This window comes from Echinops telfairi, unplaced genomic scaffold, assembly GCF_000313985.2.
Source record: "Echinops telfairi isolate 266 unplaced genomic scaffold, ASM31398v2 ScPeMD7_9;HRSCAF=40, whole genome shotgun sequence".
Taxonomy (NCBI): domain Eukaryota; kingdom Metazoa; phylum Chordata; class Mammalia; order Afrosoricida; family Tenrecidae; genus Echinops; species Echinops telfairi.
The window spans coordinates 32666975-32680237 of record NW_022103906.1 but is presented as its reverse complement, the minus strand read 5'-3'; the positions used below and the strand labels follow the sequence as shown (position 1 = coordinate 32680237).

At 36.6% G+C, this 13263-nt stretch overlaps 1 protein-coding gene across 1 annotated transcript; it reads left to right on the top strand.

Moving 5' to 3' along the window:
• The first annotated feature begins 466 nt into the window (after positions 1-466).
• LOC101651677 (indoleamine 2,3-dioxygenase 1-like) lies at positions 467-12311 on the top strand. The gene is made up of 10 exons (XM_030884662.2): positions 467-565; positions 2904-2999; positions 3119-3238; positions 5414-5532; positions 6485-6499; positions 8148-8247; positions 9059-9176; positions 10163-10214; positions 10964-11106; positions 11855-12311. The coding sequence occupies exons 1-10, from the start codon at positions 467-469 to the stop codon at positions 12211-12213; spliced, it is 1221 nt and encodes a 406-aa protein (XP_030740522.1). The 3' UTR covers positions 12214-12311.
• Positions 12312-13263: the final 952 nt, after the last annotated feature.

The following is a 13263-nucleotide window of genomic DNA, read 5'->3' as shown; positions in this document are numbered from 1 at the left end:
GGCTGTGCTCTACGGCAATGGAAACAAGGCGCTGACGATTTCGAAGGACCCCCAAAGCTTAAAAAACAGTCCTTGACAAAAATAGCTAGACGATAGGTGTGGGTAACTTTTCCATGTTTCAATTTATTATTCTAATTCAAAGTTCAAGGAGTTTCCATAAAATAAGCTTCTCTGGTCATGTGATTTCTGGGTTCTGACTATTTTTATTAAACCTTCTGCCATCTGCAATCTTCCTAGTGATACAATTTTATAGGTCATATAATCTCTCAGTGTCTTCATATGATGGATAGAGATGCTTTTATGGTGTTGTGCTTATCCGATGACGAATTAGGAAACTAGAATGAAACTAATCTAAAAGTGGCCATTTCCTACTTCAGAAATGTTTTTTCCCATAGCAATAGCAAACACTCTAATAAAGAGATTCTGAAATGTTTCAGAATCCGAGCAACTGGAGAAGATGCACAGAATGGCCCAGGCTAAGCTATGCCCTACGGAAGGCTCTTGGAAAATTGATGAAGTATTCCAGATAGATAAAGAATTGGCCTTCGCTCTGCCCAGTCCACAGGTAAGAGAGGGTACTGAAGTAGGTTAAATGTATGTATTATTTTCATTACCTACCTTGACTCGTTAACTTCTACTGGGACATATGGTTTACTAGATTTTATTAAACAAAATGAAAACATTGGAGAAAGAATTGTAATAACCTGTATTTCACTTACCTTTTCTTAAATGTTCTGCCTAGAAATTTAGTCTTAGAGACTCTCTTTATTTACTGTACACAGATAACAGAGAGAAGAAGTGAGGAAACTATAGATTATTTTAACAATACAAAATGATAATAGCATAGAAATAAAATTAATTTAATTCAAATGCATTTCCAGAGGCACTTATTTTTTAATTTCTTTCCAGAGTCATTTTAAAAAGCCAAAATTATAAATGTCCACACATCAAGGGGAAACTCCCTTGTCACTTGATGCACTAAATTATATAAAACATGAGTTACTAATTAGATTAGGTTTCTGAGAGGGCACCTCAGAACAACTTTTGTACTGTATAAATATGCCTTGTTTTTCATTAAGCATTAGCTTGGAGTCAAAGTTTAAAATCTTTGGTGTTGTTGGCAATTTAGCTACAAAGAAGTATAATTCATCTGAGTAAATATATTTACCATAAGAACTACATGTTCCTAATTTGTCTTAGACAGAATACCAATTCCAATAGTAATGACATTGCGGGTAATGTGCAAAGTCCTAGGAGAAAGATGCAAGTAACAGCACAGTGCAATCAGACAGTGAGATATATAAAAGGTGCATGGGTTTTGAAAGTTGATATATAAATGACAATAATTTATCAATAATACTTTAAATATAAAATAATGACATAGCATTTTTCTAAAAAAACCCTTCCAAGCATTAACCATGTCAGTTCCATAACCATCTGAAAAGGTATGCATGCCATTATGCATATTTTCCTGATGACGTGAGAATACATACAGTGTGCAGAATTTAAATCATTGTTCACGTTCCTACAGTTAGGAAGTACCAGAGCTAGGGCAGGAGTCTAAGCCCAATTTATTATCCAGAAAAGAAGAAATGACATTGTTGTAATTATTATCATTATTATTTACTCCTCGGTTTAAAATGTTCCATGCATTTCCTGGAGAAGATTTGGTTTTTCTCCACTGGATACATCTTTTGATAAGTTAATACGTTTACAAAGGTGTATCTTTATTTGTACCTCATACCCCTGGTAGTCACTAGCTAGAAAACACCTATACAGAGAACAAATCCAGTAACTGAACTGCATTTGGCAATAAAATCCTACGAAGATGTTGCATAATACAGACAAACATAAAGCAACTTCTTCCTCTCAACTTAAGTCTCCTCTTCAAATGATTGCTATTTTATAAAAACGACATAAATGCTGTATGTCAATTACTAAAAGCACCTAGCTTTTATATGTACAAATAAATAATATTCAGATTAACCTAAACACTCCCACTCCAAATGCATCCACACAGGTCAGGACTGAGTGATTTCAAGGAAATACTTTTAATAGTGCAATAAAACAATCTTCTTTTGGAAACGGCCATTACTTCACATCAAACATTTTAAGAGTTTTTTAGTAAAATAGCATGGCAAATGTGGAGACTGCTGGAACATACCTCAGGGTCAACGTAGATCTATGTAGAAAGAATATCATTTTCTCATCTAGCCTCAAATATGCAGGCTCTAAGAAGGAATTCTTACTTGGATTCCATATGGATGTATTGGGCGTACACTAAGATGACGATGAAATCAAAGTTGGCAGTTAGCATATATGGGTATGTAGACACAGTGCCTCCTACTTGCCCAGGACTCTGTAAAGTCCTATGAGAAATATATGATTCAAAGCACAATATAATCCTTAGTATCAGAGAGTGAAAAACTAAAACAGGATTTTAAGGTTGGAAATACTTTATCTGAATTAGTTTACTATATGCACAAAACAAATTACATAAATATCTCATTATGAGGCAGATATAAAAGCCAACTTTTGCAGTTGTTTCAAGAATTGAGTGAAAAAGATATAAAGAGGGCAAATAATGTTAAAAAAAAAGTGAATCTAGAAGGTTTCTAATAAGGGATTACTGAAAGGTGCAGTCAGGGTGATTTTAATGGGACTTTGCAGGTGAATTTAGAAAAAAAATCCATGGAAGTGTTTGAACAGTGTAGGAGAGCAGACAGACAGAGAGGATCGTGAGGTGTCAATGCAGGGACTGCCACGACTAGACACACAGGTGAGAGTACCAGGGCAGCTTTTCAGGGAATGAGTGTTGGGTCACCCCGTCTATAAGGGGGATGCTAATTCTATTTTACAATAAGATCAATTGGTATATAAAAGTCCTGTTTCTCTTCTTCCAGGAGAATCTACCTGATAAGTACGCTGGATGGATGTGCATTGCTAAAAATCTGCCTGAGCTGATTGAGCGTGATGAATTACGAGCAAGAGTCAAAGAGGTTTGAACTGTGTATTATATAATCATCTCCTTTCATAGATTCTTAGTATTTTAAATTTGGTCTTGAAGCAAAATCTTTTACGCAAACTGATTTGAGTCAACCACTCCTTGTGCTCTCAGGTGCCTGAGCTCAGCATTGATGACCTCACAGAGCACAAGTCGCAGCGCCTGGCACATCTGGCCCTGGGGTACATCACCATGGGATATGTGTGGAATAAAGGTGATGAAGACGTCCGTAAGGTACGGAGTTCTCCTCATATTGCTTGTGCTATCTGGCAGGTATTCCCATTTAAATTTAAGCTAGTTAATTCTCAAAGCAATATAACTACATTTTTCTAAACTTGAATGTCAGAAAAGTAAATGGCAAAAATAATCCAGCTACTTAATTTAAATTAATATCGATAATTATAATTTTATTTTATATTATATAATATTTTATAATAATGACTATTAAAATTTTATTTTAGCCATTTACTTATACACAGTGGCTTTATTCTTTTCATATGTATATTTTCCTTTCTTCTTTCAAGTAAATTATAATGTGAACGTTTTTTAGTTGCTACATAATTAGCATTTAATGTAGCCCTAATTTTTCATCGAGTTTCTGAATTTTTACTTACTCAGTACTCTTTTCATACATCTTACTTGTTTTTAATATTTTCTGTTATAAATAATAAATACCTAAAACATGTCATATTGTAACACTTTCATAAATATTTTATGACTCATATAAATGTTTTAGAACTCATCTTAATTAAAGCAAAGGCATTGTCTTACATCTGCCAATATAGAAAGATACATTTGATGGTTCTGTGAGCTGGGAGCTGGGTTGCTACTGACAACTAGTGATTCAAACCCACCAGCAGGTTGGAGGAAGAAAGATGAGGCAGTTTCACTCCCTCAATACTGTAGCCTCCGAAAATGTATATAGAATCACTAAGGAATCAACTTGAAGACAGTGAATTAGTCTATGTTGTTACTATAATCTCACCAAGATTAAGTAATCTAGATTTTAAATGGTGGCATTTTAGTATGTATTTTGTGCTAATTATATTCTTACTTTTACATAGAAATATAATTATGAATACAGACATTATAAATTTACCTTTCATTGCAATTTCTCACTATGCTCATGATACAGGTTTATGGCACTTGAGTGGAAGAGGTAAAATATCTGCAAACTACTTCTGTCATTCTCTACCTAATTTTAAAACAAAGGCCTGTATCCTCATTCCATGTAGGATTTTAAAATTTCACAGGGAAAACACAGATCTCAAGTTTCATTTGAACAATAGATCAACACTGAATTATTTGTTTATATAAGCCCAATGTATAATGCAAAGTCACTTGAAAATCCTGTATTTTATATTACAACCCTCATTTCATGGGGGGAAATAAAAGACTGACTGCAATGCCTAACTTTAAAAAAAAATTGGACGCACCTACTATTAATTGATGGAAGTATACTTCTCTACTGGTAAAGACAATTGTCATGATATTATTTTTTCTGTTCTGTTCTCTGTTTAAGACTTGATCAGCCTTTATAGTTCACCTATGTGATCAGTTATTTTCAGAAATTAAAAAAAGAGGAACTTGCACTGCATAATGATGGGGCCACTTATATTCATTGGAAGGAATCCCAGTGACAGCCTGTGTTAATTGGTCTGCGAACCTAAGTTGGGCTTAGTATCACCAGCCCTGACTTGGGAGAAAGGTGAAGGAGCCTCCCTCTGTTAAGGACTATGAAAAAGGAAGGAAGGCAACGAGGAAGCACAAAGGGAAAAGAAGAGGCTAAGTTACAATTTAAATTGTCATTTCTAGACCTCCTCTAAAAGGGGTGCATAAAAGTTGTGAGTAAGCCAGAGTGGTCATCCTGATCGATACATTCTTATATGGAACCATAGAGCAAGAATAAAGGAAATTCCTCCTTCCACTACTGTAAATGTTTACAGTTAAGTGTCAATATCATTTTATAAAATATTCAGACAAGGAGTTTCTGCATTGCGGTCCAAATCAACAATCTAGCCACACTTTATTACACTTTATTTTCAAAATTCTTACAAATGGCTGCCCTAGTTTATCTTTATATCCATTAAGTATCTGTTGGGTGAACAGATGAATGAATGGATGCAAACAACTTCCATGACAAGTACAAAGTCAAGAGTGAAACAGATCCATCCATCAGGCCTGGTCCCACTACGTCTGCTCTACTCTGTGGTCAGGTTTTGTCCACATTAACGCAAAGGATGAGCATGTAACAATTACTAATCTTACGTTCTGAAAGGACGGATAAAAATTAATATTCGTTTGGTTTCAAAGTGTCATTATATAAAACAGATAATACTTGATATCCAAGAAGTATAAGAAAAGATGAGAAACTTCATAATTCAATAATAAATACTGAATTTTAATTAGATTCTGCCAAGAAACATTGCTGTTCCTTACTGCAAACTATCAGCGAAGCTGGGGCTACGCCCTATTCTGGCTTATGCAGATTGTGTCTTGGCAAATTGGAAGAAAAAGGATCCCAACGGGTATGTAATTTATGATTACAACATTAATAAAAAGTATGCATTTTATTTAAATTAAGAAGCAATTATACATTGCTTTCATTCTTGCCAGCACAATTCTGCTGTTGGGTATTTTTCCTTTGATTGTTATATCTGCAACTACCGAAGAATGGTACATATGTGACAGGGGTGCATAAAGGGCAGACAGTAAAATGCCCAAACCTGTGGTTTTCACAAATCTCTACGAGGTACAGATTATTTACCTGGCCGCAGGAAATTACTTTGTGTACTCTTTCCAGTCAATTTCGGTCAACTCTCTGGAACAGGCAAATTTATTCTTATTTGTTTCACAAAAACATTTGTATGTATTCTTTTTATATATATCTTGTAAATGAAATAGAATATGTATCATTATATAAATATATTTAAATGACTATGTTTTTAAAATTCTAAAAATTATTTTAAGTAGCTAGTTGAATTAAACAATAAGAAAACATATAAATAAATAAATAAAACAAATGAAAACAGATCCTCATCAATACATGAATAAAGTTGGGGTCTTGCATAGAGACCTGCTCAGGGACCAGCCTTCTCAGAACACTTTAGTGATGGGATCTTCCACAATAAAGCTAGATTGTAGCCAAGGTCTGGGGATATGTCTGCAGATGTGTATTCTGTGCATAGAAATGCCTCAAATAAAGGGAACTGGCTCTTATTAACCAGTCTTTTCAGCATCAACCAGTTTTGACTATCCAGGTATGCTGCATTCTTATTTAGTGTTTTAATTCCACTTACAAAGACCTAAATGTTTGCAGTTCCTGTGTAGAAACGTAAAAATCGTATTTCCATTTATTACTCATTTATTTATTATCTATATCTTACTTTTGATAGTTTAATAACATTAAACTGTTTGATTGTAAGTTTATTTTTTTTCTCTTTCTTCCAAATGACCCATTGCATTCTGGGTGTTTCACAGGCCCATGATTTATGAGTAAGTATTTGTTTTTTTGGTTTTACTTTCAACATTATATGTTATTCAAAGTGAATCAACTTTATCAAATCCCCCAAATGGATTTTTAAAAACTTATCAATTAGATTTTATTACAAAAGTAATTGTTTATAGAGCAAATAATTACACCCCTTGACTATATCTAATGACTGTGTCTGTTTGACAATATAATTATGATTATGTGCATAAATAATACCTGCAATAATATACAGGTAATCAATATGTATAAACATAAAATAAACACCTCTATGTTTCTATGGCTCATTGGCCTCTATGGCCTGAATTAGTTCCATCATCAATAAATCGTTGTTTTGTGCAGTGGATTCAGTTCCCTTTGTACAAAAGGAAATACTACCTATCAATATGTAATCATACAAAAAGTTCTTCTTTCCACCCAATTCTTACTCTGTTTTTCCCTCGCGTACTAAGTATAGGTTAAGAGCTAGGAAATAAAAGCAATCATCGTAAGTATAAGTCTTCCCTGGTGTCCTTGAGTGGTGAAAACCATTAACACACTAAGCAGCTAACTTAAAAAGATTAGACCTTCAAGTTCTCTATGAAGTACCATGAGTGAAAACGCTAGAGTTATCCTTATGAAATATCAGCCACTGAAAGCCCTGTGGGGTGGGGGAGTGGGGAGGGAGGGGAAAAATGAGGAACTGATACTAAGGGCTTAGGTAGAAAGCAAATGTTTTGAGAATGATGAGGGTAACAAATGCACAAATGTGCTTGACATATAATGAATATATGTATGGATTGTGATAAGAGTTGTATGAGCCCCCAATAAAATGATTTTTTAAAAGTTAGACATTGAATAATAAAAAAGAAAGCCCGATGGGGCTCAATTCTATTCTGATGCACAAAAGCAATTGGACAGCAACTAGAAAAGTCCACCTTAATGAAAAGAAACGAATGAAGCAAAAAATAAAGTATGTAAGAATTACATATAAAAAAGGACACTAGATACGATGCTACAGCACCAGGAGCACTAATGCAATATATACATAGTTAGCGGGGAAGGGAGGGATCCCTGGAGCATGTCCTTGACGCTGAGCCTTAATGAGGAGTGGGAGTTAGCTACTGCCGCTAGGTGCCTTTGAGTGGCTTGTGAACTTAGGAGTCATCCAGGTGACTGAGGAGAATTCCCACGGTTTTCTGGGCTGTGGTGGGAACAGAAGGAAATTGCCAGGCGTTTTCCTGCAAAACGGTAAACTGGTTTTTCATCACTAACTGTTCGTTTCATAGCCACGCACCTAAGGGTTGTGCTGCCAGTGCCCCGAGGGGATGAACTGGAGGAAGGGAAAGTGTCGGGCTTTCCCCCACTCCAAAACAACAACACGCCAGAAAACAAATCGGATAATCAGGGTTTTGATTCTTACCAATTCTTCATAAGGCAGTTACATGTCCTGAGAAATTGAAACATATTCATAGATTAAAATGTGAATATAAAAACATTTATTGAGTTATAGAAAAAGACTTTTTCTATGGGCTGTGTCACCTAGAGAGCTGTACAAATATTGAGAATATAATATTTGGTAAACATGCATATATATACATGCACAACCATGAAAATGGAGCATAATTGGTCCTTGGACTTGTAAGAATACTGAATGCATGGCTTTTCCCTTAGGAACCTGGACATTCTGTTCTTCTTTCCTGGTGATGGCTGCGACAGAGGGTTCTTCCTGGTGTCCCTGTTGGTGGAACTAGCAGCGGCTTCAGCAATCAAAGTATGTCCATCCACCCAGGAACATTTATATCTTGATTGACATACAAAATAATCATCTAGAAATGGAAATAATACTAAGCAGAATTTAAATTAGGTTTAATGTCTGCAACGCTCAACACTTTAATTGAGGATTGGCGATCATCTGATACATATGTCTATATAAACATATACACACACTCACATCTATATTTGTACAAATACTCTCACATATATATTTTTATATGTACTTATATATAATGATAAATTATACTATATATTGTGAGGAAACAAGATGCTAAAAATAAGTGCAATTGGATTTCTGACAGGCTCAGGACAGGGCTTGGTTCAGTTTGAAAGAATACATCTCCCATGATCAAGCTCTTAATCGTAAGTCACTATAAGGTCTGCAGTTCAAAACCACCTGCTGCTCCGCAGGAGAAGGACGGATGGGACTTTCTACTCCCATAAATAGCTATAGTCTCAGAAACGTATGGGTTCAGCTCTACCTTGTCCTATGAGCTGGCATCAATTTGATAGCAGTGGGTTGTGTTTAGTGACATAATGCCAATGATTTGACTATTATTAATTCAACTATATTAATATGTTTTAAGTTGAGGAAGAATTGCATATATTTATCTCAAATTCAAGCTGAATGAAATCAAATCTAAGTTTATATAAACATAGAACATAGCCAACTGCTTGCTCAACCTGGGAAAGTCGTGGCAATATTGACTATTTCTTTAGGAACGAAGACATGGACGTTGTTTATTATGTGCTGATATTCATCCTAGGAAATCTTAAGTGTCTTCCTTTTTCTTTTCTTTCCTTTAAAGAAAATTCCTGACTTATTTAATGCGATGATAAAACAAGATCTGGTTAAATGTAAAGATGCATTGAGAGTGATAAAATCTTGCCAGCTGGATGCCCTCGAAGTGTTTAAACAAATCCACAGTGAGTATTGTATGCGGTGCTGTGCTCTGGGCTACCCGTCAAATGCTTCATCTGATGGGCAGAGTCATGCAGGACAAAGGATCCAACCATCATTCATTCAGTGTGTTTTCACTTCCAAAATTGTATCTCAATATTATACTTTCTATGCCGTGTATTTTATTATTTGCATTTTCCAGATACGACTATCCTGATTCATGGAGATAAGTATCTAATCTAAGTTTGCCTAGGTATTAAATGGAAAGCTTGCCACATGAATCAGCTGTTTTAAGTTCTAGACAACGTGATGCTTTATAGGAGCTCTTTGCTACGTTATTTTTCTTTCACAATGCTGCCGAAGAAGCAACATAGAAGAGTCATTGAGCTCAAAAGTAGTTGCAAAATTATCAAATTAAAAAACCAACCAAAATGAAACAAATTTGCAATCAATTTTGATGTCCTTTGACTGGAAAACCTTACTCCTATATGACTATCTATTGTTGGACTTTGAGTTGTTGTTGAGTAGTCTGGCAAGGAGACGGGCTTCCAAATCACAGATGTTAACCACGTTTTAAGGAAGAAGACAGTGAGTGATACAATCCTTAGGGTTTTGTTTGTGTGTGTGTGTGTGGGGGGAATTTCTTGTGGTAAGTATTTAGCTATTGTGTCAATAAACACACGAAGCAATGCTGAAAAAAGGCTGACAGTTTAGTCTTTTCGGCCATCCCAGGCTGAGTGAGCCCAGGCTCCTCGGTACCAGTCACAGACCCTACTCAGGGGAGATATGGAGTGAGAGGGCCTACAGAGACAGGCCAGATGCTTCTGAGCTTGACCAGGGGTGAGTTGTTCTCTCGAACTAACCCATTCTCTTTCCAGAGCCTGTCAGAAATCCCGTTGCAGTTGTTTGTAACATCTTGTTTTCTCACAGTATATAATGTAATTTCTCACTCTAAGACTCATGCTACTTAATTAAAAACAACCGTTTTTGTTTCTCTTTCTTTTTTTAACAGAACACGTGGATCCAACTATATTTTACAATGTTCTTCGCACATACTTATCTGGGTATGTAGTCTTATGCTTGAGTTTGTTTTCTATTAAAAGTTAAACCAACTGCTTTAGAGTCCTTTCTGACTCATACCAAATCTATAAAGCAGAATATAACTGCTCTCTAGCATCTTTGAGCCTGGATATCCTTATGGGAGCAGAAAGACGTATCTTTATCCTGAGGTAAATAATTAAACAACACAAAAAATCCCCCAACATAGTCCCAATAGGCATCAAACTTGTGTAATAATTTTATTCTAATTTTAAAATACACTTTTAGATAAAGAAGAAGTTCTCTTTTATTCCATGTCTGGGAATGCACTGGCGAGATAAGGAAAAGCTTGTAGTTTTAAAGAGAATAGACTGATTTGTGGTGACACTAAGTTAAAGCTCCATTTTTAGAACATGTGGCTCACTTTGATCAGTATTATGTTATTGTTTAGTAGCTGGGTTACTGAAAAATGGTTGGCAGTTTGAACCAAGCCACAGGTGTCTCAGAAGAAAGGCCTGGTGATATGATTCCAACAGGTCATGGTTGTAAAAATATATAGAGTCATTCTACTCTAAAACACATGGTTCACCATGAGACATACTGATTGAGTGTGACTGAGTTACCCTTTCTGCTGTCATGAATCTTCTTCATCCAGGAAAAGAACCAGAAATAAATAGTGTGCAAGATTTGTGAAATCTGTCTAGCCTGTGCAGCCGTATATTCATCCTCTGTTGCAATTAATCAAAAGACTTTTTCTTTTTCCTTTCTGTTCTAGTTGGAAAGGCAGCTCACTGCTGCCGGAGGGTCTCCTGTATGAAGGGGTCTGGGATACCCCCAAGCAGTTTTCAGGGGGCAGTGCGGGCCAAAGCAGCGTCTTTCAGTGCTTTGATGCCCTGCTGGGCATCCGGCACAGTGATGGTGAGTGGATGATGACAGATCATGATCACCTTTTATGATAAATGTGGTAGTGTCAAAATACTTAAAAGAGTCTTCCTATCAGCATCTCAGCTGAGCTCATTCAATCCTTTAAGGAGAGATGGTCATTATTCCAGTTCCCAGATGGAGAGGCAGAAACTTAAAGAGAATAAGGGTCCAGCTCCCATTAACCAAGTTAGAAAGCGGCAAGCTCCAAACTCAAACTCAGGTTCATCACACTGTTCAGCTCAGCATGTGAAGCATAATCGACTGTATTGAAACCAAGATCACATATTCTATGTACGATGAGAATCAGACAGAGAAAGCCATCTGGCCTGAAGTCAGGGCTAAGCACTGGAGCATGGCCTCAAGTGCCCTCAAAATCGTGGAGCTCAATTAGGACCGTTCACTGTGTGCTCTCCTGCCCCACAGGGGCCCAAAGGCAATGCTTGCGGCCAAGTTCAAAAATGAGTCATAGTCATTGCATTCCATTTGGGGCCCTAAAAGGGGAAGACGAAGATACTCTTAGAACTTGTTTTAACTTCTCTGTGTTTCCTTAGCTTCTAATAACAGTAAGGGAGGAAAATATTGAGTTGGATAAAACAGCTCGTGACATGCCTTAGACATTTATCTAAATAAGATCTCTTACACTCTTCTGGAGTTGGACTCATGATTGACAAATACAGATTGGATATACTTTTTTTTTTTTAATTTGGTCTCCCTACTACCTCAACTTTCTTTGTCCCTTTAGGATCTGCTGCTGGGTTCCTCCAGGAAATGAGGACTTATATGCCACCAGCTCACAAAGCCTTTCTTGAGTCACTAGAGAAAGGTCCCTCAATCCGAAAGTTTGTCCTTTCAAAGGGTGACCGGTGCCTGAAAGATGCTTATAATGAGTGTGTGGGAGCGATGGTGTCCCTGCGGGACTACCACTTAGGAATAGTAGACACATACATTACCAAGCCAGCAAGGGAAAAACAGAAGGGAAAGCAAGATCCTGAGGATTCATCAAATCAATCAGAAACGGAAAACAAAGGAACTGGAGGCACGAATATCATGACGTTCCTACAGGCCATACGAGATTCAACAAAGACATTCCTTTTGGTGTAAGGTGAATGAGACCAGAGCAAGGGTAATGTATGCTAGAAATAGGCAACAGTATATAGTCCTGCCCTGGCTCCTTTGATCACACCCAATCACCACTACTCGCTGCCAATGGTGAATTCCAACTCAAATAGCATGTAATGATGTATAAATTACACATTATAAAGTATTTCAAAATAAAAAGATTTTGTTATCTGTGGATCAACTGAGAAAAGAACAAAAGAAAATAAAAAGAACAGAAATATGATTGCAATGAAATATTGTAATGTCATGCTTATCAATTAAATATTTGAATGATTGTAAATGAAATATTAGAATGGAATAAAGAAATCGAATAAACAAAATTTGCTAGAAGATACAATGTGGTCGTGACGGTTGTGAAGCCCCCATGCGTCCGTTGTGACTCATAGCCGTGCTGCGCACAACACAACGGAACAATGATTGGCCCTGCGGCACCTGCACACTCGTCTCTGTGTCTGAGCTCATTGCTGTGGGCCACGGAGTCAATCCTTCCTCTTTGTAAGGGACCCTCTGCATTACCAAGCATGATCATCTTTTCCAGGGAGGAGTCTCTCCTGCTAACATGGGAGATGAAGTCTCACTATACTCACTTCTAATGGACACTCTCACTAGGCTTCCTCTGAGACAGATTTTAATTTTTGTTCTTTGGGAAGTCCATAGTACTTGCAATCTTCTTCACCAGCACCATAATTCAAATGCATCAACTCTTCTGTGGTCTCCTTCATTCACTGTCCAACTTCCATATGCATACGAAGTGACAGAAAATATTATGATTTGCTTGAGGCATACCTTCATCCTCAAAGTGAAGTCCTTGGTCTTTAACACTTTAAAGAGGTTTTGTGCAACAGATTTGCCCAAGGTAATAATATACCCTTCGATTTCTTGACTGCTGCTTCCATGAGCACGATGTTGCATCCTAGCAAAATGAAATCCTTGACAATTTCGATCTTTTTTATTTGTTGTTTATCATGATGCTACCATTGCTCCACTTGTGAGGAGTCTTGTTTTCTTTCCATTGAGTTGTTATCTACATTG

Bases quoted from the DNA above. Each gene is read 5' to 3' on its own strand.
- LOC101651677 (XM_030884662.2), top strand. From the start codon at position 467: ATGGCCCAGGCTAAGCTATGCCCTACGGAAGGCTCTTGGAAAATTGAT. The intron at 566-2,903 runs GTAAGAGAGGGT...CTCTTCTTCCAG, and splicing joins TCGCTCTGCCCAGTCCACAG to GAGAATCTACCTGATAAGTA. The intron at 3,000-3,118 runs GTTTGAACTGTG...TTGTGCTCTCAG, and splicing joins TACGAGCAAGAGTCAAAGAG to GTGCCTGAGCTCAGCATTGA.